Source organism: Gopherus flavomarginatus, chromosome 20 (assembly GCF_025201925.1).
Source record: "Gopherus flavomarginatus isolate rGopFla2 chromosome 20, rGopFla2.mat.asm, whole genome shotgun sequence".
NCBI classification, from domain to species: domain Eukaryota; kingdom Metazoa; phylum Chordata; order Testudines; family Testudinidae; genus Gopherus; species Gopherus flavomarginatus.
The window spans coordinates 18,555,866-18,581,014 of NC_066636.1; the positions used below are offsets into that span (position 1 = coordinate 18,555,866).

The 25,149-nt window shown below is 54.1% G+C and overlaps 1 protein-coding gene across 3 annotated transcripts; it reads right to left on the reverse strand.

Moving 5' to 3' along the window:
* Nucleotides 1–59: 59 nt before the first annotated feature.
* BNIPL (BCL2 interacting protein like) lies at nt 60–25,149 on the reverse strand. 3 transcript variants are annotated; one of them, XM_050930640.1, is made up of 10 exons: nt 24,997–25,149; nt 14,480–14,587; nt 12,796–12,857; nt 12,239–12,466; nt 9,398–9,580; nt 8,709–8,811; nt 7,190–7,321; nt 5,830–5,916; nt 3,207–3,305; nt 60–2,237 (listed from the first exon to the last, which is right to left on the reverse strand). In XM_050930640.1, exons 2-10 carry the CDS (start codon nt 14,518–14,520, stop codon nt 2,195–2,197), a joined length of 978 nt encoding a protein of 325 aa, XP_050786597.1. In that variant the 5' UTR covers nt 14,521–14,587; nt 24,997–25,149; the 3' UTR covers nt 60–2,194. The 3 variants fall into 3 exon arrangements, with proteins under 3 accessions (XP_050786597.1, XP_050786594.1, XP_050786596.1); XM_050930637.1 differs by lacking the exon at nt 24,997–25,149 and adding an exon at nt 22,895–23,056; XM_050930639.1 differs by lacking the exon at nt 24,997–25,149 and adding an exon at nt 16,866–17,157.

Below are 25,149 nucleotides of genomic sequence, written 5' to 3' on the forward strand. Positions count from 1 at the left end.
CATCAACCAGAAAGTGAACCTGCTTGGTACGGACTCTCTGCCTCAACCAAAGTGAAAGGTAAAACAAAAGAGAACAGCGAAGAGGTGAAAAGTGACGTGCTAAAGCCACCCAGGGCTGTTGGGCACCCAGTGAAAGCCAGTGGCACCTGGGGAGTGAATTGCCAGCTGTGCCTTGGAAAATCTCCCTCTCAGCTCTGAAATCTTCCTGCAGCTTTAACAGCCTGGGAGTTTGTTGGTAATGTGGCAGGCCATTTGTTGCTTAAAAATGTCTGAGTAACATGGGGTTAACTCTGGCAGCTTCCTCGCCCCCATGCGTGCAGTAGGGCGACCAGATGAGACATGTGAAATATCGGGATGGGGGGAGGGGGGAGTGCCGGCGGAGGGGGAAAAAACCCCAAGAGCCGCCGGAGCATAGGAAGAATTGGTGGGGGCTGAGCACCCACCGGCAGCTCCATACCCCCTCCCCCCAGCTCGCCTTCACTCTGCCTCCACCTCCCCTGAGCTGGCTGCCGGGTCCTGCTTCTCCCCTCTCCCTCCAGCGCTTGCACTGCCATACTGCTGATTAGCGCAAGCCTCGGAGGGAGGGGTGAGGAGGAGGAATGCGGTGTGCTTGGGGAAGAGGCGGGGCCAGGGTGGGGATTTGGGGAGGGATCCAATAGGGCAGGGAGGGGGCAGGGCCAGGGAGGCGATTTGGGGAGGGAGGGGCAGGGCCAGGGTGGAGTTGGGGCGGGGTGCGTGTGAGCCCCCTCTGTGTGTGCTCTGGAGGGCAAAATATAGGGACAATTCGTGGCCCGACTGATGTTTGTCCCGCATCCCGATCGAACAAATAAATATCGGGACAGTCCCAATAAAATTGAGACATCTGGTCACCCTAGCGTGCAGGGTGGGGGGCAATGATATGCAGGGCTGAGGAGACACACCCAAGGGATCTTACACAAGTCGAGGACTAAGGATGCATGCCTGGGCAGCGGACAGAGACAAACAGCAAGGAAATGTAGCCTGCGAAAGCTAACGGCAAGGTTAATAATGGGCCTGGGTGTTGGGAGAGCTGGTTAGTTTCCTGCGTCAGACTCCTGACAGTAAACACTTGGGAGAAAAATGCTCTCTGTGAAATACATTTGCCCTTGTCCTGCTACCCAGCTTGCAGCATCCCGTCACTGCCTAGGGGGAGCTGTGGCAGGATGCAGAGTGAAGTCTTTTGACCCTGGGCATAGTATTTCCAGCCACCTAGGTCTTGGCTGCTCTGGTGCCATTTGCAAATGGAGACACTTCCCTTGAAAGGTGCCAGGAATTAACAAAGCTAACGGTGCCACACTGCTTTCCCCAGCAGGTCCCCCTTCTTCCCTCTCCCTTCCAGACTAACCTGGAGCTGGTCAGCATACAAACTGGAGCATCACTTTTCCAGCTGCCAGGACCTGGGCGTTATCTGCCTCTTGGGAACAGAATTCTGCAGCTGGAGCCGAAGTGCCGATCCCACAAGAATGCAAGAGGTAGAACAGAATCCAGCGCCTTCTGCCAGAGCTGGATCAGCTCTTTGGGGCTCAAAGGAACTAATGCTCCTTTGGCCAGTGCTGCGCTAAGGCAAAATTACTCCCTCTCCCGAAGCTGTAGCAGCTGTGCAGGCAAAAAAAACCTCTTGTTTCCATCCATAAAGCCAACCGGGATCAGTCCGAGTGAGACCAACCGCTACTCTGGTTTTAGATCCACAGGGATACATCTACACTGCGATAAAAACCCTGCAGCTGGTCTGGGTCAGCTGACTTGGGCTGCGGAACTATAAAATTGTAGTGTAGACATTCGGGCTCTGAGGGGTTGCAAGACCAAAAGGGACAGTTAGATCATCTGGTCTGACCTCCTGTCTCACAGGCCAGAGGACCCTGTACTGAGCCCAATAAGGCATATATATGCTCCTACGGTCCCGTTTCTAACTGTAACGGCACTCACATAAAAACCCATGTAAGCCAAGTCCTCCATTTAAGTTGGCCTAGCCTTAGAAGCCCCCCCCCCCGTGTTTAAACCAATGTATCCATTTAAGCTGGACCTATTTACAAAGCCCCGGCGGCAAGCTCCTTTCCCAAACCTGGTCGCTTCGGTTTCTCCTTTAAAGGAAGATTGGTGGGAAGAAGTAACGAAGTTACAGAACTAAGCAGCGTGACTGCCCCCTACTGGCGCTGGGGGCTGCTGCTGTGCAGCATCAGCGCTTTGTGTCCCTGGAGCCGTTCCAGCTATGATCCAGCCTAGGGGAGAAAAGAGGAGACATGAAGGCACTGATGTGGCCATTGGCCCAGATTTTGTCCTCTGCTCCAGCCCCTGGGCCAGGGGAGAATTCCCCCCAAAGTAGGCCCAGTGTACCCTAGTGACCCCGCATACGGGGCATGCCAGCAGTGGCGATCCAACCCATAGGCAGCTGGGATGGGCCAGGGTGCTCTGTGTGACACCAAGGGGGTGTTCTGGCTCTAGGGTGACCAGATGTCCCAATTTTATAGGGACAGTCCTGATTTTTGGGTCTTTTTCTTATCTAGGCTCCTATTACCCCCCACCCCGTGTCCCGATATTTCACACTTGCTGTCTGGTTGCCCTCTCAGGCGCCTGGAGCAGTGCAGAATGCAGCAGGAGCAGTGGTGGTGCCATGCCTCTTGGGCCTGCAACACAACGTGGGACCCAGCCCTGAGATAAGAGGTCAGCTCAAAAGGGGAACAGGGACGATTTTCCTTTGTAAACTCTGGCCTTGTCTGCATCAACGCAGTTTTGCATGGGGGTGACGTGCACCAGTGCAAGTCACCGGCTCAGGCATCTGCATGACCGGTCTGAACTGGAGCAGCTACGTCGCTGGTACAGTTACACTCGTGCAAGCCCTCTCCCAGTGTAGCACTGGGAGCCAGGATGCCTGGGTTCTATTCCTAACTCACTTCCCTTCCCTGTATAAGGGGGTAATAACACTGACCTACCTACATGTGAAGGGTTAATAGCCCCTCCGGGGGGGCGGGGGGGACATGGCAAATATTCTGGTGTGGAGGAATAAAAAGAGGAAGAAGGTGACTGGGGGCAGGGAGGAGGATTTTAAAGGCTTCCACTTATTAGTCCTCACTCCCCTGGAGGTGGGTGGATCCAGAGCCCCTTCCCAGTCTAGTCGAACCCGCCGCACCTCACAACCAGCCCGAGGGGCGCCAGCCCTCGATGCGAGACAGGAAGGACGCTCAACTCACTGTCGGATGCAGTCAGGGATGTGCACTTGCTCAAGAGGAATCTGTTGCGACAGCTCCCACAGGCTGTCCACGAACTGCACTTTCCTGCCAAACTTGGAGCTGGGAGAGCAGGTAGAAGAGGGGGTAGGTTATTCAGGTCGCTCGAGTGGTCGTTTTCCCATCAGGGTGTCTCGCAGGGCGCCAGGATGACAGCCCTCTAGTCTGGTCTGTTCTACCCAGGTTCCTAACCCGCCCCCAGCACCGGGGCACCTTCCAGAAATGTGTTAAGCAACGTGACTTACATCTCACTAGCCACCCAGCCATGCCCACTGCCTGTCCAGTGTCCCATCTCCAGATGTGGCCAACCTCTGCTGTGGCAGAAAGAAAAGAACTACATCCCCAAAACACATCCGGCCAAAATTCCTTCCTGACCCCTGCAGGCCAACAGCTGAAGCCCTGAAACATGAGCTTCCCCATTTGCACATCCCCATGCACGCCAGGGAAAGCTCAGTGGGTTTAGGGGTTGATACGCTGTAGCTCGTCTATGGAAACTACCTGGCCTCCCCGCTGCCACGGCTGATACATTAGTGCCAGTTAGACAGTCCAAGTGTTGAGTCCTAACAGCTGATTGCACACAGGTCAACAAACAGCCGTCGATCCCAAGCTGGATTGGAACCAGCAACATGTCGGCAAAAGGCACTCTGGTGTGGTGCTAGTGGGTGTAAACTCACGGAGCTATGCCAGTTTACACCAGGCAAGAATCTGGCCCTTTTATCTCATCCCCAACCCCTCGTGAACCAGGCCAGCACTTTTGTGTGGCACATTCGTTTCACACACTGCAAGGGAAGGGTCTCCTTATGATGCGTTATGGCTAGGCATTCTAAGGAAACGTTACAAGTTAAATACCCCCTCGCAGCACTGCTACCACCACAGTAAAGCTTTCAGGGGGCGAGAGTGAGGAACAAAAGCCTATAAAGACCTTTGAGAAGGGCATTTGGCTCCAGGAATTAGTCACGCCTTCGAAAGCCGCGCACCCCCCAGAGCCAGCTGCAGTCCGTGCTGGACCAAATCAAATTAGTTCTACATTGATCGAAAATGCTCTGTGCAGGAAGGCACATGGGTTTTTCTGTTTTGTTCACGCTTGGTGTAAATAGTGCAAGCTCACACACAAATAGGTTAAGGTCAGGACTCACTCGCATACACACACACAAATAGGTTAAGGTCAGGACTTTTGAAACTGACTAGTAATTTGAGGTGTCTGTTTCTGGGGGCCCCACTTGACACCCCTGAAAGAGGCCTGATTTTCAGAGGGTTGGGGCAGCGTTGCCAACTCCAGGCATTCCACAGTCACGTTAGGCCTCAAATAAATCATGAGATTGTTTTTAAATCTCATGATTTTTAAGCCAAACAAACAAGTTCCTTTTTCTTTGTTGTCTGGTCTGTGAGCCTTGTCTCTGCACTGGGTCACATGCCAAGCTTTCCTCTCCAGCCACGAGGGCAGAAAACGCCTTTCTTTTCTCAAATGAAAGCCAAGATTTTTCCTGTCATCACCTAACTCTGGGAGCTGGGGCTTTAAGACAAACATCAAACACGAAGAGAGTTGGCAGCTCTGCTAGTGCTCGATGCGTTCTTAAAACAGGCTCCTTTTGGATGCCTCAAATTGGGCCCCTGAATCACAAAATCGTTGACCTGAATTCTGCAGCTAGCATGTATCCACCCCTAGTGGCTGCATGGCAAGGGGCCTGTATCTGACTCCCAGCTGTTAGCCTTGCAATCTCAGCTATGCTCCCTCCTGCTGCTGTTCTCTGCAGGGCCTGGAATATGAACTGGTACCTGTAATGTACGGCGCTGCCCTCTGCTGAACAGCATGTGTCAGGCTGGCTTATGCTTACTGGCACCCCACTTTGCTCTTGGTGGGCACTTCCCCAGACTGCAGAGCTGCTTCCGAGGTAAAGGCCTGAGTTTCTTGGGTAGGGGGATAGGGAACCACTATGACAAGGCTGCCGCTGGCAGGCGAAATCCAGGTCTTTACACGATGCCCATTGTCACGGTATCTGGGCACCTAGGGAATGCTGGCAGAGTGCATCCAAAAAATCCTGGGCTAGCCTCTTACGCTGTGCCTGTCCCCATGGTGTCTGGATGCACAGCGGATGCCTGCTCCATGGACCCGTGTAGCTAACAGCGCTGCAGAGCCCTGGCCTGCACTGCAAGCAGCCGCGTGGAGGCCCAGGCTCAGGGAGGAAATATTGCTGAAGGCGGAAAAAGATCTCCGCATTGAACAGCCTGTGGGGGAGGCAGGGCTCCAGCCTCTCCAGCCAGCGAGGTGTTAACACGCTCAAGTCCTGAGAGCAAGGGGACGCACCAGACACTGTGGCTGTTCCTAGCACCCTCTAAGGGTAGCAGTTGCTCTTGCAGACACTGGCGCAGAATATTGGAGTGTGGTGAGGCTGAAGGATGGTCTGATGGTCTGATGCTAACAACATGCATCCCACCGGGCTTATGAGTGGTCTGGGCACGATCTCCAGGGGTGCTCTGATACTGCAGGCTGGGTGGCCGCCAACCCCCTCGCACACACATACATGCACACGCATCCCTCTGTTAGTAGCCTCCCCCCAGGCCAAGTAAAGCGTCCAGCTCACACTACCTGAGGAAGGGTCGGAAAACGGCCATCAGCGCCTTGACGTACCAGGTGGGATGGACAATAATCATGGCCTTCAGGTTCTTCCGGAGCCTGAAACGATGCAAAGAACACAGGACATGAGGTACCGATTAGCCAATGGAACTCATTGCCACAAGATATCCCTGAAGCCAAGAGTTTAGCAGGATTGAAAATAGAGTCAGACGTTGATCTGGCTAACGAGACTCCCTTGTTACAGTCGTCAGTGCTGAGGCCGGCGCAGAAGGAAGCTAAGGGGAGTCAAGGAATCCTGCTAGGGTTCAACCAGAGCCTTTGAAAATCCTAGCTTTAAAAAAAACAGGGCTTTCAAGGGCTATAAACCATCCTGCTTCATGGCATTAGTCAACATCTAACTATTGAGAGCCAGTAGGAGGTTTCTGGATGGGCTCCAGGTCCAAGGAAGGGCCTCTGAAGTCCTGGAGTTTTTTCTTTTAAAGGTAGCTAAGGGCTTGTCTACATGGGGAAATTGACCAGGGTAGCTCCCCATATGGACACTCCAATCTGGAATTAAAAAATCCCTTGATTCTGGATTACATCTTGTGCTTGCAAAGCCCAGAGGCTGGGAGATGGGGTGCCAGAGAGAGCCGTAGGGTCTGCCTCTGTCCAACAACCTCGTTCGACAACTCCCCACCCCTTTATACTCAGCACAGCCCAGCGCAGTCCCTTCTTCCAGCCCCTCCAAGGGAGGCTGCAGTTTCCATCGTCACCCAGGCTGGGATTTTTATTCATGGCCCAGCCTGTATCACAGTGTCAGCTTCACTGGCCTTCGCGCTGTGCGAGCCAGGTAGGAAGCAGATGTTTCCCTGTTGCCAATGACTACGGGGTGCAAATTCTGGCTGGGATTGGTGGTATGTGTGGGGGAAAGGGGTTGAAATTGCAGCCAGCCAGAGCCGCCGCTGAACTGAACAGGAAACCCACCCAGTCCCGAGTCCTCCATATGGGCGACAATGCAGCCCTGGATGGGGAGCGGAGTCTGTGGGTTAGTGCAGATGGCTCAGTATGAAAACCCCTGTGTTCTAGTCCCACCTCTGGGAGGGAAGGTATTTAGGACTCCTGGGTCTGTCCACACCTGTGGTGACTTGTGGGGCTGGACTCCGGAGTTCTATTCCCCACCCCGGGAGGAGAGAGGGCTCTACTGATTAGAGCAGGGTGGTTGGGAATTCGGACTCGTGTGTTCGGTTCCCAGCTCCTCCGCAGGCTCCTCATAGAGTCCTGGCTCACCAATGGTTAGAGTAAGTGGGGGAATGGAAGGGGGATAGGGCTAACAGCGAAGATCGAGCCCCCCCTTTGTGGGCTGAGGAAGCAGCGGTCCCCTGCTGTGTCGTACCGCCGGTCGATGGTCTGGTAGCATTGCTTTATCCAGCCGAAGGATGGAATCTGGCTGCGGAGCGTGGCGCTGTTCAGACACACCAGGATGTAGCTTTCTGCCACCATCACCTCCAGGGTCCCGATGATGTACCTACCGGGAGAGCAGAGAGGAGGCCTGGAACTAGCCCTCCTCTAGGCACAAAGCGCCTCCACGCTACCGTCGTGGATTTAGCTTCACATCACGTGCGCCCCTTCCCCCCTGGCCCTCCGCAGTGAGATAAATTGTCTTACCCCCCACCCCTAGTTCACAGATGGGAAACTGAGGCACAGAGAAGGGCTGTGACTAGCCTATGGTCACACAATGAGTAGGGAGTAGAATGCAGGAGTCCTGACCCCCTGTCGCTTGTGCTAACCAATAGCCCACATTCCCCACCCAGAGCTTGGCAGAGAACCCAGGAGTCCTGTCCCCAACCCTCCCTCCCCTAACCACTAGACCGCACTTCCCTCCCTGCTGCAGAGCTGCGTAGAGAACCCAGGAGTCCTGATGCCCAGTCACCAGCACTAACTACTAGCCCATATTCTATATTAGGCATTCACAGAGCTCCCATTGCTGTAGCATTTAATCCTCCTGTGCCAGCAGCTTCCCCGTCCTGACTAGTGCACTGACACTCCTCATTTACGGAAGAGACTGTGAATGAGTTCAGAAGGGGAACAGCCCATGTTCCCGTTGGCAGCACGGCAGGCAGCCAGGCAGGGCTGCGGAGGAGACTTATGAAAGAGAGGCTTGTTTTAAAAGATGGTTTGGGCACTTTAAGGGTCGATTTACCAGGACAGCAAAGGGTCAGAGAAACAGCTGCGATGGCATCCCAGTCCCTCTTGATGTTTATGGGGAGATTCCAAGAACTCAGGGCAAAGGCGCCCCCACCCACTTACCCACAATGGACTTCAGACCTATTCAGGGGTTTATCTATTCCTGCTGCTCCCGGCACTACAGCCGATCTCCAGTTACTCTGTCCCTGAACTCAGGGTGAAGATGGTTTTAAGCTGCCTTTGGGCTCCCGCGTATTCTGGTGCCGTGGAGTAAGTCAGAGGAGCCTTGGGAACTCAACCTGGAGCAGGGAACAGCCAGCGTGCACTGCGCTCCGGCCACACGCCCAGCTGCCTGCGATGCCAGGGCAGGGTACAGGGCCCTGACATCAGGGGGTGTTTGCACCCACTTTAAGGCTCCTTTATGCTGCCAGGACAGCCTGAACATACTGAGTATCTGATGCCAGCTCCCCTGCCCCCCTGTGCTGCGCTGAGCCTCAGAGGAATTGAGACCGGGGTAGGGGGAAGCCCAGCCCAGCCTGGGAACGTACCTGATGCAGAGGCTTAAGGAGGCAACATCCCTTCTGCCCCCTCCAGTGACTGCAGCTTTATGTCGGTGTCACTTTCCAGTGGGGGGCCCAGAGCCACCCCCAGCCCACCGCCCGCCCCTCCCCTCCCAGGCTGTTACCCACGTGGTTTGTTCATTGGCCAGCAGGGGGCAGCATGCTCACCTGAACAGGTGCTCCATCACGTACTGATAGTCAGGGATGCTGCTGTGGGGCAGGTAACAGGAGGCAAAGAGGATGATGGCGTTGAGGCCTTCCCCGTAGTACCCTGGAGTGGCAGAGCAGAGCCAGTGGGTCCAGCTGGCACAGGCCCGCCCCCTTACACCTTGGCACACCTGTGCTCCCCCACGGGGAAGCTCCGTGATTGGCCCAGACCAGGTCGGTTTTGCTGCCTTGCTTGGCACCCGACCCACATGGACGGTGCTGCCATTGTGAACGGCGTCCCATGGTGCCCTGGGGGCCACAGGCTGAGCGGAACTGGGTTTAGAACAGCAGGCTCGGACGCCGGGGTCCTGTAGGGCTGGGGTCATGGATTTCTTGGGGTAGGAGCTTCCTCCAATTGGCTGTGTTTGCTATGCCCCATAAAGTGCCTGAGGTACTGATGGGCACCATGTAAATCATAACTCTGGGACCCTACTCCCAGGAGAACCAGGAGTCCTGACTCCCAGTCCCCTTGCACCAAATTCCCCTCTCAGAGCCGGGAATAGAACCCAGGAGCCCTGACTCCCAGCACCACCTGTCCCCATCTAACCACTAGACACCACTCCCCTGCAAAAGTCAGGACTAGAACCCAGGAGTCCTGCTGCCTTCCATTCTAAGCACCAGAACCCCAGGGCTACGCGCTCCCCCATTACCCCCATGGGAGATGACCCTCTTGTAGGGCTCGACGACGCTCAGATCCACTTTCTGTTCCCGCTCGTCTGTCAGGAAGATCCTCCACTTCCGTCCATCCTTGTCCTCGACGTCCACAATGCGCCCCTCACCGAGTTTCTCCTCGAGCAGGCTGCTGTCGAGGTGCCGGGCCCTGGGCAGTTCGTCTGCAGAGGGGAAGGGATGGGGTGGGGGGCTAGTATTAGGAAAGGCTCCCGGGCTCTTTTCTGCACTTTTACCAATAACCAAAAAGAACCTGGGCTGCCCATGAGACGGGGGTCATTGGGTGTGGTGGAATGAGGCCAGGGAAAGGAGAATAAGCCCCCAAATGACCTAGTCCCTTCCCAAACCTTCCCCCCAAGTCCAGCTCCCCTGAAACCTTCCAACCAAACATCCACCCCAAACTGCAACCAACCACCCCCGACCCATCACCCCCCAACCATCTCCCAATCCCTCACCCCAACCAACCCTCGACCTTCCAACCCCTCAACCACCCATCACAACCAACCCCTCACCCCATCAACCATCCCCCAACTCCATCAAACAACCCTTCACCCCAACCAGCCCTCGACTCTCCAACCCCTCACCCCAACTAACTCCTCGACCCCTCACCCCAACCAACCCACCCCTCGACCCCTCAACCCCTCACAACTAACTCCTCGACCCCTCACTCCAACCAGCCTGCCCCTCGACCCCCCAACCCCTCACCCCAACCATCCCGCCCCTCGACTCCCCAAACCCCTCACCCCAACCAATCCCTCAACCCTCCAACCCCTCACCCCTCCAACCATCCCCCAACTCCATCAACCAACCAACCCTCACCCCAACCAACCGACTCTCCAATCCCTCGCCACAACCAACCCTAGACCCCCAACCCCTCACCCCAACCAACCCACCCCTCGACCCCCAACCCCTCACCCCAACCAACCCACCCCTCGACCCCCAATCCCTCACCCCAACCAACCCACCCCTCGACCCCCAACCCCTCACCCCAACCAACCCACCCCTCGACCCCCAACCCAACCAACCCTCCAACCCCTCAACCACCCACCACAACCAACCCTCCAACCCAACCAACCCTCGACCCCCCAAGTCCTCACCACAACCAACCACCCTAACCCCTCAGTCTCCCAACCACCCCCCAACTCCCTCCACCTCTCACTCCAACCAACCCCTCGACCCCTTCCCCCCTCACAACCAGCCCTTCACCCTCCCACCCATTCCCCAACCCCTCACCCCCCAACTCCATCAACCAACCAATCTCTCAACCCCCCCCAACCCCTCACCACTCCACCCCAATTCCCTACTCAATACTTGAACCTCCTCCTCAAAGCTCCAACCAAACCCCACCCCTCCCTTTAACCCCACCCCTCAGGCCCCACTCCCTCCCTCCACCCACTCCAACCTCTACCCAGCCTCAAAGTGATGTTGCACTCCATATGCTTTATGGAAATATACTTATGACTGTGAATACGATGTAACTGGAATATGCTTTATGCAAAGGGTCTCTTGTAAGGTATCATAAAGGTTATAACTTGCTGAATGTATTTCTTCTATTTGTATGCATGAATCATTCTTGTATCTGAAGGTAGAAATATGAAGTATAACTCTGAGGTCCTACTGTAATTATGCAAAGTGTGAGCCATTAATGGTGGTTTAGAATCTCGATGGCTCCCATTAACTAGGACAATTGGTTGTAAATGGCTCTGTTTACTGCAAACCTTCCTGTGTACATGTGGGCCAGCCTGTGGGTAATGAAGAATGAGGTCTCACTGGACATGTGACCAGAATCCATCTTAAATCTGGTATTTTTCCATTTAGGAGGAGGGGTGGGGACCCAGAGACACAAAAGATTCCGGTCTTGTGCCAAAGCTATAAAAGGGGGAGGCCAGTCATGAGAAAACCCCTAGTCTCTACTAAGATGTCTGCTGGAATTAACAAGGACTGTACCAGGGGAAAGGATTGGGCCCGGACTAGGAAGGAGTCTAGTCTGTGAAAGAAGCTTATTGAAACATCTCCGACGGTGAGATTTACCTGTATTCAGTTTCTTAATGTATTAGGTTTAGACTTGCATGTTTTTGCTTTATTTTGCTTGGTAACTTACTTTGTTCTGTCTGTTATTTCTTGAAACCACTTAAATCCTTATACTTCATAAAATCATTTTTGTTTATTAATAAACCAAAAGTGATTAATAACTGGGGAAGCAAACGGCTGTGCCTCTCTCTCTATCAGTGTTATAGAGGGCGGGTAATCTATGAATTTACCCTGTATAAGATTTGTACAGAGTAAAACGGATTTATTTGGGGTTTGGATCCCATTGGGAGCTGGGTGTCTGGGTGCTAGAGGCAGGTAACTTGCTAAGCTGTTTTCACTTGGAGCCTGCAGTTTTGGGGGCATGGTCCAGACTCTGAGTCTGTGTTGCAGCAGGCTAGCGTGTCTGGCTCAACAAGGCAGGGTTCTGGAGTCCCATGCTGGCAGGGAAAACGGACTCACAGGTAATTTCAGCACATCACGTGACAGTCCCAAGGGGGTCCCTGAGACTGAACCTGTCACAACTTCCCTGGAACTGTCCCTCCAAATCTCCAGCCAGTCCCAGCCCTCTCTGCCAAGCCTGCCCCCCATTTCCACTCACCCTTCCTGACCCACCACTCCAACTCCCCTGCCAATCCCGACCCACCACCTCAGCTTTGTCTAAGCCCCCTGCCATTATGAGCCCCACCCAGGCCTGCTTCCCACCCACCCCTGCACCTCAGCCAGACCTGCCCCCACTGAACCCTCCCCTGCTCTGATGCCCAGCCACAGGCGCATCCTCTCTCTGGCCCCACCTTCCCACTCAAAGTCATGGCCACTCTCTGGCCCGTCCAGCAGCTCGCTCTCGGACGGTGTCTCCAGCTCGTCCACGTTGATGTCCAGGCTGCCGTCCGGCGTGCACTCTGGGTAATCGCCTGACTGCACTGAGCCCTCGGCCCGGTCTAAAGACAGGCTGAGATCTGGCGCTGGCAGCCGCTTCTTCATATGCCGTTTGCCGCACAGCTCCAGGGTGTTGGGGGCAACTGGTGTGTGTGTGGGGGGAGAAGGATCAAGACAAACAAAAGCAAGAGAAAAGGGACGTGAAACAGAAAAGAGACAGGGGAGGCAAGGAAAAACGTATCATCCAGAAAACGCTGCTGCTTATACAACGATCGCTGGCTTGGGGCCGAGTGGACCAAACCTTCCCACCCAGGCCAGCTGTGCCCTGGGTGTGTTTGGGGGATTGGGGATGCATGGGGACGTCGCCCTTGCCGTGCAGCACCCCCAGCACTCCCACACCCAGAGCCTTCCCTGATGGTGTTCTTAGGGTCTTACCTTCCTACCTTCACCCGCCCCCTGGGCACAGCCTTACCTGGGTTGGGCTCCCCGCCAGAGTCTTCAAGGTCCTCCTCAGAGACCTCCTCCGGGAGAGGCCTGGAAGATGGGAGGATGAGACACTCAGGGGGACGGGTCAGGGACGGCTAGTGTTTCTCAGTGGCCGGTCCGTGGACTGCCACCGGTCCCTGAGATCTCCCTGATGCAAGCCGGTCCCTGGTATCAAAAAGGTTGAGAAACACTGGGCTGGAGCATCCCTCCTAGCTCTGAACTAGGAGTCAGGTTCTATCCTCATCTCTGGGAAGGGAGCATGATCTAATGGTTAGAGCAGGGCAGGGCAGGGGGAGAGTCAGGGCTCATGGGTTCCATTCCTGGTTCTGGGAGGGGAGGCAAGTGGCTAGAGCCAAGGTGGGGGCTGTGTGTTTGAGTGAATGTTATGTCATCACACTGGGCCTCAATTTCCACATCTGTTAAATGGGAATAATGACACGGACTTAGCTCCAGAGCTACCTACAGTGGAGTCAGTTGCGGAGCAAGTTTCACACACAGGAGGCTCTGCTGCTGAAACCTTTCCCTGCTGTCCCTGCTATTCCAGCCCTGAGCTGCCCATGCACAGCTCTGCCAATGCCCCTCAGTCCCAACCCACAGCACCCCGCCCCCTTGCTATTCCAGACCTTGTCTCCTCACATCCACAGCTCTGCCGATGGCCCTCTGCCCTCTCACGTCCAGGACGAGCCGGACCCAACAGCCACACAATGTAGTGGACCAAACCAAACCCATGGGCTGAGACCACCCAGCTCACTTCACATGAGGATTTGAACCCAGGTTCCCGAGAAGGCTTTGCCCTGGCTCTCAAACCCCACCTCATGTCATTTACAATGCGGATCCTTTTCTGTCCTCTCTCCTTCCCTCCCTCCTCCCCCCTCCACTACCTGCTGGGTAAAGAGCAGAGCTCAGCCGGCACAGCTGTGCACCATTTGGCACGTGACCGCTGAAAGCAGCTGCCTATCGGAAGGAGGTGGGAATACAGTTCCTGCAGCGACGCTGTGGCAGGTGTTTGGCCTGATGGATCCAGTCACAGACACCAATTGCGCTTGCGTGTGCTCAGAGTGTCTGTGCCGGGTGCTTTCCACAGTGGGGGTTAAATAGAGACTTTGCTTCCTCTTTATGGCCAACTAGTTATTTTGTCCATCGATCCCCATTCTACAGGGCGGGAACTGAGGCACAGAGCCAGGAAGCAACTCTCCCCAAGTCACTGGCAGAGCTGGGCACAGAACCCTGGGGTCCTGGTTGCCCATCTCCCATTCTATCCACTCGATTAGTGCATTCCTTGCCCTGAGTCAGCCACAGAACCCAGGAGTTCTGAGACCGCCAGGCCAGGGGGCTATCCGGGGCAGTTGCCCCCTCCCATACTCTGAACCCCTTGGCTCTGCCCTGAGCTCTCTGGCGCTAGCTGCCTCATTAGACCAACACCTGTTCAGTATTTTCTCATCCTTCCATTCCCCCATTAGCTCCACTCCCTCCCTCTCCACCCTCTCCTCCAAATTCACCATGGTGGCACCAGCCCTTTGGGTCCCCCAGGGGCAGTGATGTGAGGGGGGCAGGGGCCATCTGTGTTACCTCCCATTGCTCCTGGGACGGGGCGACAAGAGACGTGGGGAGGATCCCAGCCAGCACTCCCCACTCTGCCGTGCAGTCCCCCCTCCCGCTGCATCTCTTACCCCGGGAACTCCTCGTCTTGCCACTCCTCTTTCAGCTCCATGTCCTGGATGGATACGGCTCCCTCCTCCTGCTCGGCCAAGTCCTGCTTCTCCAGATCCTTTTGGTCCCTGCAATGCCAATGGAGGAAAGCGTGGGCTGGAGGAACCGGACTCGGGCCAGTCCACGACTGGACAGGAGAACGCATCTAAACAGGGGTGACCCCAAGGGCGGTGCCATTCTCAGGGGGAGGTTTGGCCTGAATTGGGATTGTGGCCTTCCTGGGACCAGGCCCCTCGGTCTGTGAATGGAGCCCATCCACGGGTCAGACCCAGCCAGGCTCCAAGGAACCAGGAGCTGTTACCACCTCCCGCGTGGAACGAGTTTGGTGGGGCTCAGCCTGGTCCCCGTCCGAGCTGGCGCTAACATCGGGAGCCCCTCATTGGCAGTTTGGGCACAGAGCCGCAGGAGGAAAGGGGCTGCCGTCTCACCCATCGAGGTGGGTCCCCGCAGGGCAGGGCTGAGCTGTCTGGCCCTGCCACTGGGAGGCCTTCCCCAGGCTGTGGGTCTTTCCCCAGAGCCCCGGGGGGCCTCCTGCCCACAGGGACCAGCGCCAAAGCCAGCACTGCCAGAGCCCCAGTGCAGCTAGCCTCTGCTCCCGCCTTTGTCCCTGCTGCGAGTGGGCAGAACATGCCCATCCCTCAGCGAGGGCGCCCTCTGCCACGGCACGGCTCCCCTCTGGCCTTGGTCTGGCATGGACCGATACGGCCCCCGGAGGGCACTCTCAGTGCCACACCAAGGGAGGGTCTCCCGTTCTTCCAGCTTTTCTGGAGCAGGGAACTCACTGCAAGAGAGAGATTGTCTCACGGCCACCTCCCCCCACCCGGGCACACAGACCCCATCCCCATCTACCCACCTGGGCACCCAGGCCCCACCTCCCAGCCCCAACCCTGTCACCTGACCCCCACCTCCTGCCATCTTGGCCCTGCCTCACTACCAGACTCACACCCCATCTCCTCCCTTCTCATCCCCCAACCCCCGGCCATCACCTATGCCTCCTTGTGGGGGGAGGGATAGCTCAGTGGTTTGAGCATTGGCCTGCTAAACCCAGGGTTCTGAGTCCAATCTTTGAGGAGGCCATTTAGAGAACTGGGGTAAAAACCCATCTGGGGATTGGTCCTGCTCTGAGCAGGGGGTTGGACTTGATGACCTCCTGAGGTCCCTTCCAATCCTAATATTCTACGATTCTCCCCATCTCTTTCTCTCCACCTCCCACACAACCCCGTTGCCTGACCCCCTTCTTCTGTCACTCAAGTCCATGGCCCATGACCCAGCCCTTCCTGTTTCCCGTCATCAAACACCCCCCCCAACCCTGTTGCTACCGTGGGTGGGCATCAGCAAGATGGAAACAGGGTGGCAGAGTTGGCACCATCTGACCTGCTGGCAAGTGCCCCCTGCAGAGCTCAGCTTGGCTCTTCCCCTGCCTACGGCGCCTAGGAGATGGACTCAAGCTCTGAGACTGGGACCCAGGTTCGCATTCGGATCCCACCTCCCCGAACCCCAGAGGGTGCTCAGTTCTCCTGGATGCAAGAGCGCTGAGCCTGCAGCACAGCCACTGCCCCCATCCCCCACCCACGCAGTCCCCCAAAGCCTGACTTACACTCCCGCTGCAGCTGGGGAGGAACCAAGACACCCATAAGAGGCACCTACCCACCCTTTCCATGACAGCCTGGCTGGCAGAGTCCCTGCCATGCCCGGCCCATGTCCCCTTGTCCCTAGGCAGAAGCCCTGTGTTGAAACATACGCGGTGATCACAGCTCCACCTCTTTGATCGTCCATCTCGAGCTAACACCGGGCTAGAATCACCTTGGCTGGCATGTAGGGGTCCCGTAAGTGCCCCTCCAGCCTCTTGTGGCAGTCGGCAATTATCTCTCAACACTGCTCAGTTACAAATGCGTCCAGCTAGCCCCACTGCTGCTTGGGCCCGTCGCAGGGAAGGCAAACGAGGAGCATTGGAGTGGCTGCTCAGAGCCAGCAGCTTTCCCTTTCTCGAGCCAGCTGACATCAGCCCTGTACCTGGCGGCACTCACTGGCACACCCAAGAAAATCAACCCAGCGCCACCCTAGCAAGGCCTGTAGCCTAGCACAGGGCTGGTCCTGTTTACACAAGCCCAGAGAGCCAGCCAGCACCCAGGCACTCTGCGTCTCTAAGGAAACTTAAATCCAGCAAGCAGGGGGGTTTAGAAAGCAGGTGTCGCTTTGGGCCCGCTTTGGGAGCGGGGACTAGGAATCTTTTGTCAGCAGTAGGGGACCCCATTAGAAAACGGTAACGAAGGTGGATTGGCACTGGCTGACGGGGGGAATGAATCTACTTCACTTCCTTGCAAAGGGGCTTCTGAATTAACTCACCGAGGCCGGGGGGTTGGAAGGCGTTCGGCATCCAGTTCCCATTGGCTTTTGATACCGTTTTGGTGCCTGACTCCCTGTGGCGCCTCTGCAAAGCCTGAGAGTGAATGTGCTCTGTGGGGCGGAAGGGCTTTACAGCACTGGTTTTGTAGTGACACCCTGCAGCCGGGTCCTCAGTGAGTTTCGAATCCAGGCCCTTCAGAGCTAAAGGCATGGACCTGGAGAAACAGCTCCTGGCCTAGCTGCTCTTCCACGGACCATGTCCAGGGGGATGCTAGCCACCAGCCAGCCTAGCCAGTAGTGGCAGATGGAGTTTGACGCTGCTCGATTTGCTCTGCAAGATAAACAGGCAGGATCTTTACTGGCCACTGCAAAGACCTGGTGCTGCAGCCGGCCCTGCCTCCTGGATGCTTCATTGCTAGGCACAGAACAGTTCCTGCATTCGCCAGCCCAGCTCCTCACTTTGGGTGATGCAACAACACAAACTCTCTCCTCTAAGAGACGCTGCCGATGGCCTTCATGTTGGGGTGAACTTCCAACGAGCTCGCCTCCTTGTACCAGCTAAGTGGCTTCAAGCTAAGGGTAATACGGCGAAGGGGCCTTGCCAGCTGGCAGTGTGGTCTAACAGATAGGGCATGGGATTGATTTTCTGGCCAATGCAGTATGTTGTGAGGTAGGAGATTTGGGTTCTACTCCTGGCTCTGACCTGTTGTGTGACTTTGGGCCAATCACATTCCTCTTGTGTATTCAGGCTATAAGCTCTTTGGGGCAGGGGCTGTGGCCTGGCCTGGCCTAGGCGTTGCAGTCATAAAAAAACCAAGCAAGTGTTGACAACCCTTGCGATATTTGGTTCTCTTCTTAAAGCTAAAAGTACATTTCTAGCCTAGTGGTTGCAGGAAAAAAAAACTTGAGAACAGGACCCGAGCGCGACCCTAAAGGCTCAGAAGCCAAACAGCAAAGAAAAAGACCCTGATTCATTCTTTAATAGAAACTTATGAGTTTTTTAGGGCCTGAACAGCTGGGGCTGGTGATGCTCCAATCACCCTCACAGGTGCAGGCAGAACCAGGAAAGGGAGGGGGATTTTCTTTGAGAATCAGTGGGAGCAGCTTTGTTGAGGTTGGTAGAGCTAATATCTAGCTCAAACGCTGGTTGAAAAATTACCGACAAAACAGTTTCCTATCAGAAAATCCTGACTGAACAAAATCAAAATGGTTCCCGAGAATGTATCAGTGGAGAATGGAAAATGATCCAACGTTTCCTTTCAATAAGGTCCAAGCACTTTGTTTTCACTCTATCGTTCTGATGTCTGTGTTGTTTTCTATCATACTGATGATATTATATCTTCTGTCTTGCCACGTCGCTATTCCAGGCCGGCGACTTTTATAGCCTTCTTCCAAAACTCAAGATTGTACTGTGATTGGCTGTGATGCAAATTCATTCCCTCATTAACACAAAAGTCAAAATGAAGCATTTAGAATTTCAACTCTTCCTGCCAATTTGCGATGAAAGAAAATTTTGAAAGGAATTTCCTGCAGAATGGAAATGGAAAGTTTACCAGATTTTTAATCCACAATCTGCTTGCCGTGCGTTGTGTGAAGAATGTCCTCATGTTTGTTTGAAACCTGCTGCCTATTAATTTCATTGGGCCAGGCCAACTTCTTGGGCCCTGCTTCTTGGGTTCTATCCCGGTCCTCCTACTGCCCAGATGAGATCATCCATCACAGCTGCTCCCTGGACGACCCTTAACATTTAGCTCAACATAGCTACAGCGACGAGGGATGTACCAGTCTCACTCCTGCTGTAGATGCGGATGCTTGGGGAGATCCAATAGCAATGAAATGCCCACTTCTGTCCCTGTAGGAAGCAGCCACACTACAGCACCCTACCTGTGAAGCTACAGTGCCCGCAGTGTAAACAGGGCCTTAGCTCTGGCTACACGGGCTAAACCCTGCTCCCTCTAGTCTGTCTCCAATAACTTCTGCTGTGTTGCAGTGGGATAGGGATTCAGTTCCCTCTGGACCCTGGGGGCTCTGCCCTGAAGCACAGAACAGCTGGGCTGGAGGGAGCCAGCAGACCAGGCCTGTGAGGACGTAAGCAGTGTAGGGGCATGGGACGAAAACATGTGTGTCAGCAGAAGCGAGGGGAGGAGGCAGTGGAGTGAGGCTAAGAGCCAGGGGTAACCTCATGCAGGGATTGGGATGTCTTCCGCTGCCCAGCCAGCCTCTCTCATCAGGACATGATTGGCATCTTAATGAGCATGATGACACCTTCCCTGCTGCCATCACATTCCTTTCCGGTGATCTGTGGCTTCTGGGCACACGTCCTGCTGCTCCAACCTGCCCTGGGCCGGGAGCTCCCAGACAGGCTGGTGCACGACTCGGTTAGCAGGACCCCATGGGGCCAGAACTGTGCGGTGCATACAGATGGGGCAAGGCAGCGGGACGGGCTCTAACACAGCTGGGGCTGTGGGGAGGGGGTGCTGTCCACGGTATCTCCAAGGCCTGGCTTCTTTGCTATTGTGTTGTCATCAAAAGTTGTGCACTCATCATAGGTTCCAAAGCCCCAAGGAACCATGGTGACCATCTGGTCTGACCTCCTGGATCGCACAGGCCAGAGACCTCCCCCAAATCATTCCTGGAGCAGATCTTGTAGACCAACATCCAAACTTGATTTAAAAACTTGCCAGTGGAGAATCCACCATGATCCTTAATAAGTTGTTCCAATGGTTAATTGCTCTCACTGTTAAAAATTCACCCCTTAGTTCCAGGCTGAATTGTCCAGTGTTAACTTCCAGCCGTTGGATCCTGTTACCCCTTTCTCTGCTAGATTGAAGAGACCACTAGTAAATACGTGTTCCCCATGTAGGTACTTATACCTGTAAGTCATCTCTTAACCTTCTCTTTGTTGAGCTACATAGATAGAGCTCCTGGCATCTCTCACGGTAAGGCAGGTTTTCTAACCCTTAATCAGTCTCATGGCTCTTCACTGACCCCTCTCCAATTTATCAACATCCTTGAATTGTGGGCACCAGAACCCCCAGTGCCAAATACAGAGGTAAAATCACCTCTCTGGCTCCTCCTCGAGATTCCCCTCTTTCTGCATCCCAGGATCGCATAAGCCCTCTTGGCCGCAGCATGGCACTGGGAGCTCATGTTCAGCTGATTACCCACCACAACTCTCAAATCTCCTGCAGACTTGCTGCTTCCCAGGATAGAGTCCCCCATCCTGTAAGCTATGGCTGGGCAGCTAAGCAGGGACAGACCTGGTCAATATTTGGAGGGGAGACCTCTAAGAAGCAGCCTAATAGTAGTGCCTGCCTGCCCTTTTTTCTCAGTAGGTCTCAAAGCAAGTCAATATCATTATCCCCATCTTACGGGAGGGAGAACTGAGGCATGGTGAGGCAAAGTGACTTGCCCAAGGTCATCCAGCAGGCCAATGGCAGAGCTGAGAATAGAATGCTGGTCTCTTGAGTGCCAGGCCGCTGCTCTTTCCATTAGGCCACACTGCCTCCCTGCTCAGTTCTTGGATGGGAGACCTCTAAAGAAAAGCCAGGCTGCTACAGGTAGCAGTGTCTGCAATGCAGCAGGGTGCACTCTCCGCTTGTGAGCAGATGGCGCTAGGTCCTGATGGAGGCGCTATCTTTCACATGGGATACAAAATCCCCCGGCAGGTGTGATTTCCACCATTCTGGCTTAAAATCCAGCTCCCACAAAATCACCTCCCACATGGCAAAGCTGCTCCTGTGGTTCCAACCGGGTGAGCTCTGAAATCCTCGTAAAGCGCTTTACTGCTGAGTGACACGTTGACTCTGAAGCCTAATGGTGGTCGTTAACATTTGCTATTTCATTGCTGCTCATTTTAAAGGGGAAAAAGGGGATTTTGGGTGGGGCACAGGATTGTGGACAGAGCGTAAAGTCCCACTACTTCCTCCTCGCCCTGCCTTCAGAGGAAAGAGGCAGAGAGACAATGAAAAATCCACCCTCTCTGTTCAGCAGCAAGGGTTTGGGTGTTTTTCTGCTCCACCCTCCTTCAGAGAAAACAAACAAGCCATGAAGCAGCCTCGCAAGCTGGAGCAAGTCCCTGTACAATTCTCCAGTGATTATGCCCCACCTGCCTTCCGAACCTTAATACAGGCTCTCAACTGTTTTCACCACACCAGGAGCAGTAACGGAGCCTTTTCCAACTCCAGAACGCCCTGCTAATCCAAATCCATGGATTCTACACCCAGAAGGGACGCCCTAATCATCCTGCCTAGCACAGACCAGAGACCTTCTCCCAAATAATAAGAGAGACCATCCCCACCCTGAAGAGTGTCCAGTCTAAACTGACAAGCCAGCCAGAGGGAGGGCAAAAGGAAATATTTAAGGGGATTAAAAATCTTTAAGCGGCAATGATCATTTAGAGCTTGTGACCTTTGAGTGGGAGGCATAAGCAGCATTCACCAAATCCACGTGTTATAAAGCATATTGGGACAAGGACTGTCTTGCTATTCTGTTTGTACAATGCCTAGCACACCAGGCTCCCGGTCAAGATCAGTGTGACCACAAACACAAATCATAATAGAATTGACAGCTGTATAAATCCTTGTCATTCCATTGGTGCCACACCCTGTGACATCAGCTCAAGATCTGACCCCAAGCTGCTGGAAACGGACAGTGTTTCAAAACACCATTTCTCTCCTTAGCAATCCTGAATCATCTTCCATGCTGCTTTTCCACATCACAGAGCTCCAGTCCCGTCTTACCCACCTGCCTACCCTTTCCCCGTCAAACCCCTTCTCAAGGCCCACTTCTTCTGCGAAGCCTAAAATAATTAGCCAGTTAATAAAAGTCAGGGTATTATTGTTGTTATTTCTATAGCATGGCAATGTCATGGACCAGAATGGCACGGTGCTAGGTGCTGTACGAACAAAAACAAATAGTCATCGCTCTGAGATCCCAATCTAAGCAAGGGTAGAATGAAACCAGGGATATACGGGCCTCAATTTTCAACAGGAACTAGTGATTTTGGGTCACCAGTAAAATTAGGATTCTCATGCTATTTGGAGAGGTGGGGGGGGAGGTCACTCCTAAAAGTCTAATTCTGAAAACACTAGGGAGTAGTAGCTTACGGCAGTACACATTCCATTGCACTATGGCCTGGAATTTCAGCTCAACTCCCATGCAGGCACATACATAAGTTAGTGCTGAGATCTTCAGAAAGTCTGGTCCCAACTGTGGGTGCTACACACTGAAAAACCTGGGCCTGGACCTCTGCATCTCTACAAGATCAGGCTCCACTTTCAGAAACCATCCACTTTCTGAGCTGGATTTATCAGCCTGTCTGAAAGGCCAGGCACGGTATGATACAGTCAGTCAAATCACAAGCCAATAAAATCACAAGGACAACTCATGCCTGATTCTCCAGATGCCTCCCCCAACAACCCCAAACAGTGTCTCTAGACCCCACACTGATAGGCACTACCAGGTACACTCAGGAGAGAATCCTGAAGCTGCCTATCTTTTTGGGAACCTGAATCTACTAAGCTAGATTCAAACAGCGTGGGACACTTTGCATCTCATTTACACTGGAGTGGAGTCGCTCTGAATAAGTGGCTCTCAACCTTCCCAGACTACTGTACCCCTTTCCGGAGTCTGATTTGTCTTCCGTACTCCAAAGTTTCACCTCACTTAAAAACTACTTCCTTGCAATAGCGGACATAGAAATTTAAGTTTCACAGCTCATTATTACTACAAAATTGCTGACTGACTCTCTCGTTTTTAACATGTACTTATGAAATAAATCAGTTGGAATATAAATATTTCATTTACATTTCTGTGTATAGTATACAGAGCAGATAACAAGCCATTGTCTCTATGAAGTTTGAGTTTGTACTGATCTCTCTAGTGCTTTTTATGCAGCTTGTTGCAAGACTAGGCAAATATTGAGATGAGTTGATGTATCCCCTGGAAGTCCTGTGTGTACCCCCAGCAGGGATACGTGTGAACCAGTGGGCTGACTGGGGTCAAAGACACCCATCTGGGCTACTCACCTTTGAGGCTGGAGTTTCTCATCACAGTCTGCGTAGGAACCCATCGTTCCAGCCCTCAGAAAACACTGAAGTTAGCTGGGTTCTCACTCCCTGCTTCTTTGGGAGCCAAATCCCCAATGGATTTTCTCTCCTGCGGCTCTCAGGACACCAGTTATGGCCCTGTGTGCTGCTCATCCCAAACTGGTTTGTCTGCATTAGCACCTCCTGATCCACCTGATGAGAATTCACTGGGTCCTAGTGCCCATTGTTCCACCCCATGCAGACAAAACTCTGGAGTGGCAGAAGGGCCAGTGTGTGTGTGTGGGGGGGGGGAGATTGCTCCCTTGCACCCCTAGTTTGCCTGCTGCTGTGTGGGCCGAAGAAGGTGGGCCCAGGCACAGGGCTCCATCATAATGAAACATCCTCCAAGCACAGCATCAACTTCAGGCAAAATCCCTGGATCCCAACTGGCCCCCCAACCTCAGGGCAAAACTGGGGGCTGCAGCTCTAGATAACTCTGCAGCAAAATTACCCTGTCCTGGCATTAGACCATAAGCACAGTGGGAGCAGACAAGCAGCCATGTCCTAGGGACCTGAGAAAAAGGGCCCCCCACCGGCCTCAGGGGGTAGTTATCTGAGACAGAGGAACTCCAGCGTCCTATTCCTGGCTCTGCTGCTGACTCACTCAATGACCTTAGGCACGTCTCTGTGCCTCAGTTTCCCCCCTCCAGTACAGAACAATGCCCCCCTCTGTTGCCGGCAAGATTCCCAGGGGCCTCATTCCCCTGATCGGCTAATTCTGAGCACGCTGCAGCTCCTTCAGCCCTCTGTCTGGGACAGGAAGCAGAAAAAGGGGTACCAGGCATTAGTCACAATTCACACACACCCCTCCTGCCAATTGAGGAGGCAGCACTGAGGGATCCAAAGTCAAAGGCACCCTCTGTATTCCAGTTGTGCCTAGATGTGCTAGGCACTGTACAAAGAGAGAGCAAAAAGATGGTCCCCGCCCTGAAAGAGCTTGCAGACTCTGGCTCCCAGCCTTTCTCGGGGTCAGAAACCCCAGGATGGGGGAATATGAGGCCCCCGCAGGAATCTGAGCCCCGAGAAGATCGAATTAAACTCCCAACCTGCTCTCTCATGTGCGGGCTTGCAGTGCGTGCGGGTGGGGCAGCATCTAGGGGAAACGACTAGGGCCTTTAATGACACCGACAAACTCCCCCCGGCCTCCAGGCCTGGCTCAGCTTTTCCATTGACTCAGAGGAGCCTGGGTTGCTGCGAAACGCCACCGGCAGCTGCCAGGAAGCACGCTTGGCATGTGGGTTGCCACAGCGACACGGCTCCCCGACTTCCCCTGCTCCAAGGACCAGCCACTGCCCCACTGGCTTCCTGTTTTCTCTGCCACGCACTTCACTCAGAACCAGTCAGGCCTTTGCCTTGGCTTTTGGGATTTTCCAGCATCCCTGTCCTGTACATAAGGGGACACACGCTGTACTGAAAAGGAAAAGCAATGGAGCGCAGAACGAACTCACCCCTGGGCTCGTCACGGAACCCCCTTGTCCGTCTGTGCCGCTCACCAGGCTGTCGGACGGGAGGGCTTTGAGCAACTCAGCTGGAAAAAGCTCTAATTCAGCGGTAGAACTGCCTTGGGGCTGAGTCAGGGGACTAGGACCTCTGCATGCAGTTCCCAGCTTTGCCACTAACTCCCTGTGGGACCTTTGACCCATCGCACCATCACCCTGGACCTCAGTTTTCCCATCTGCAAAATGACAACTAACTATAAGCTGGTCTTTGCCTATTTAGACTGGGAGTTATTTGGGGCAGAGAGTCTCTCAGGTTGTGTCTGTGCAACACCCAGCACAATGAGGCCCTGATCTCGGTTTGGGCCTTAAATTGCTCTGGTAATATAGATAAGTCTAACAAATGCTGTTTCCATTATGCAGCGTTTCAGGGGTGGATTTTCCCCAGATTCATCACAAATAGTCTACAGTTCGTATCTTCCAGCAGCCCTTTAAAATAAACAACACACACACACAGGGTAACAGGGTGAAATTCTCCCGCCTCTGTTGTACAGGTCAGACTAGATGAGCTAATAGGCCCCTCTGGCCTTACAATCTAACACACACCTGTGCGCTGTCTTGTGCACAAACAGGCACACGCCTTCTTCAGTTTACATACAAGGGAGATTTTTCCAACCCAGGCATGATCTGATCATTGGCCCCAGGCATCCGGCAGCTGTGTCTGCATCCGCCCTCAGAGGTACTGCTCTGCCAACGAGC

Coding starts and splice junctions, on each gene's coding strand:
- BNIPL (XM_050930637.1), bottom strand. CDS start 22,938: ATGGGTTCCTACGCAGACTGTGATGAGAAACTCCAGCCTCAAAG. Junction 14,588..22,894: donor GAGAAACTCCAGCCTCAAAG/GTGAGTAGCCCA, acceptor TTGGCATTGCAG/GGACCAAAAGGATCTGGAGA. Junction 5,917..7,189: donor TACCAGACCATCGACCGGCG/GTACGACACAGC, acceptor GCATCGTTTCAG/GCTCCGGAAGAACCTGAAGG.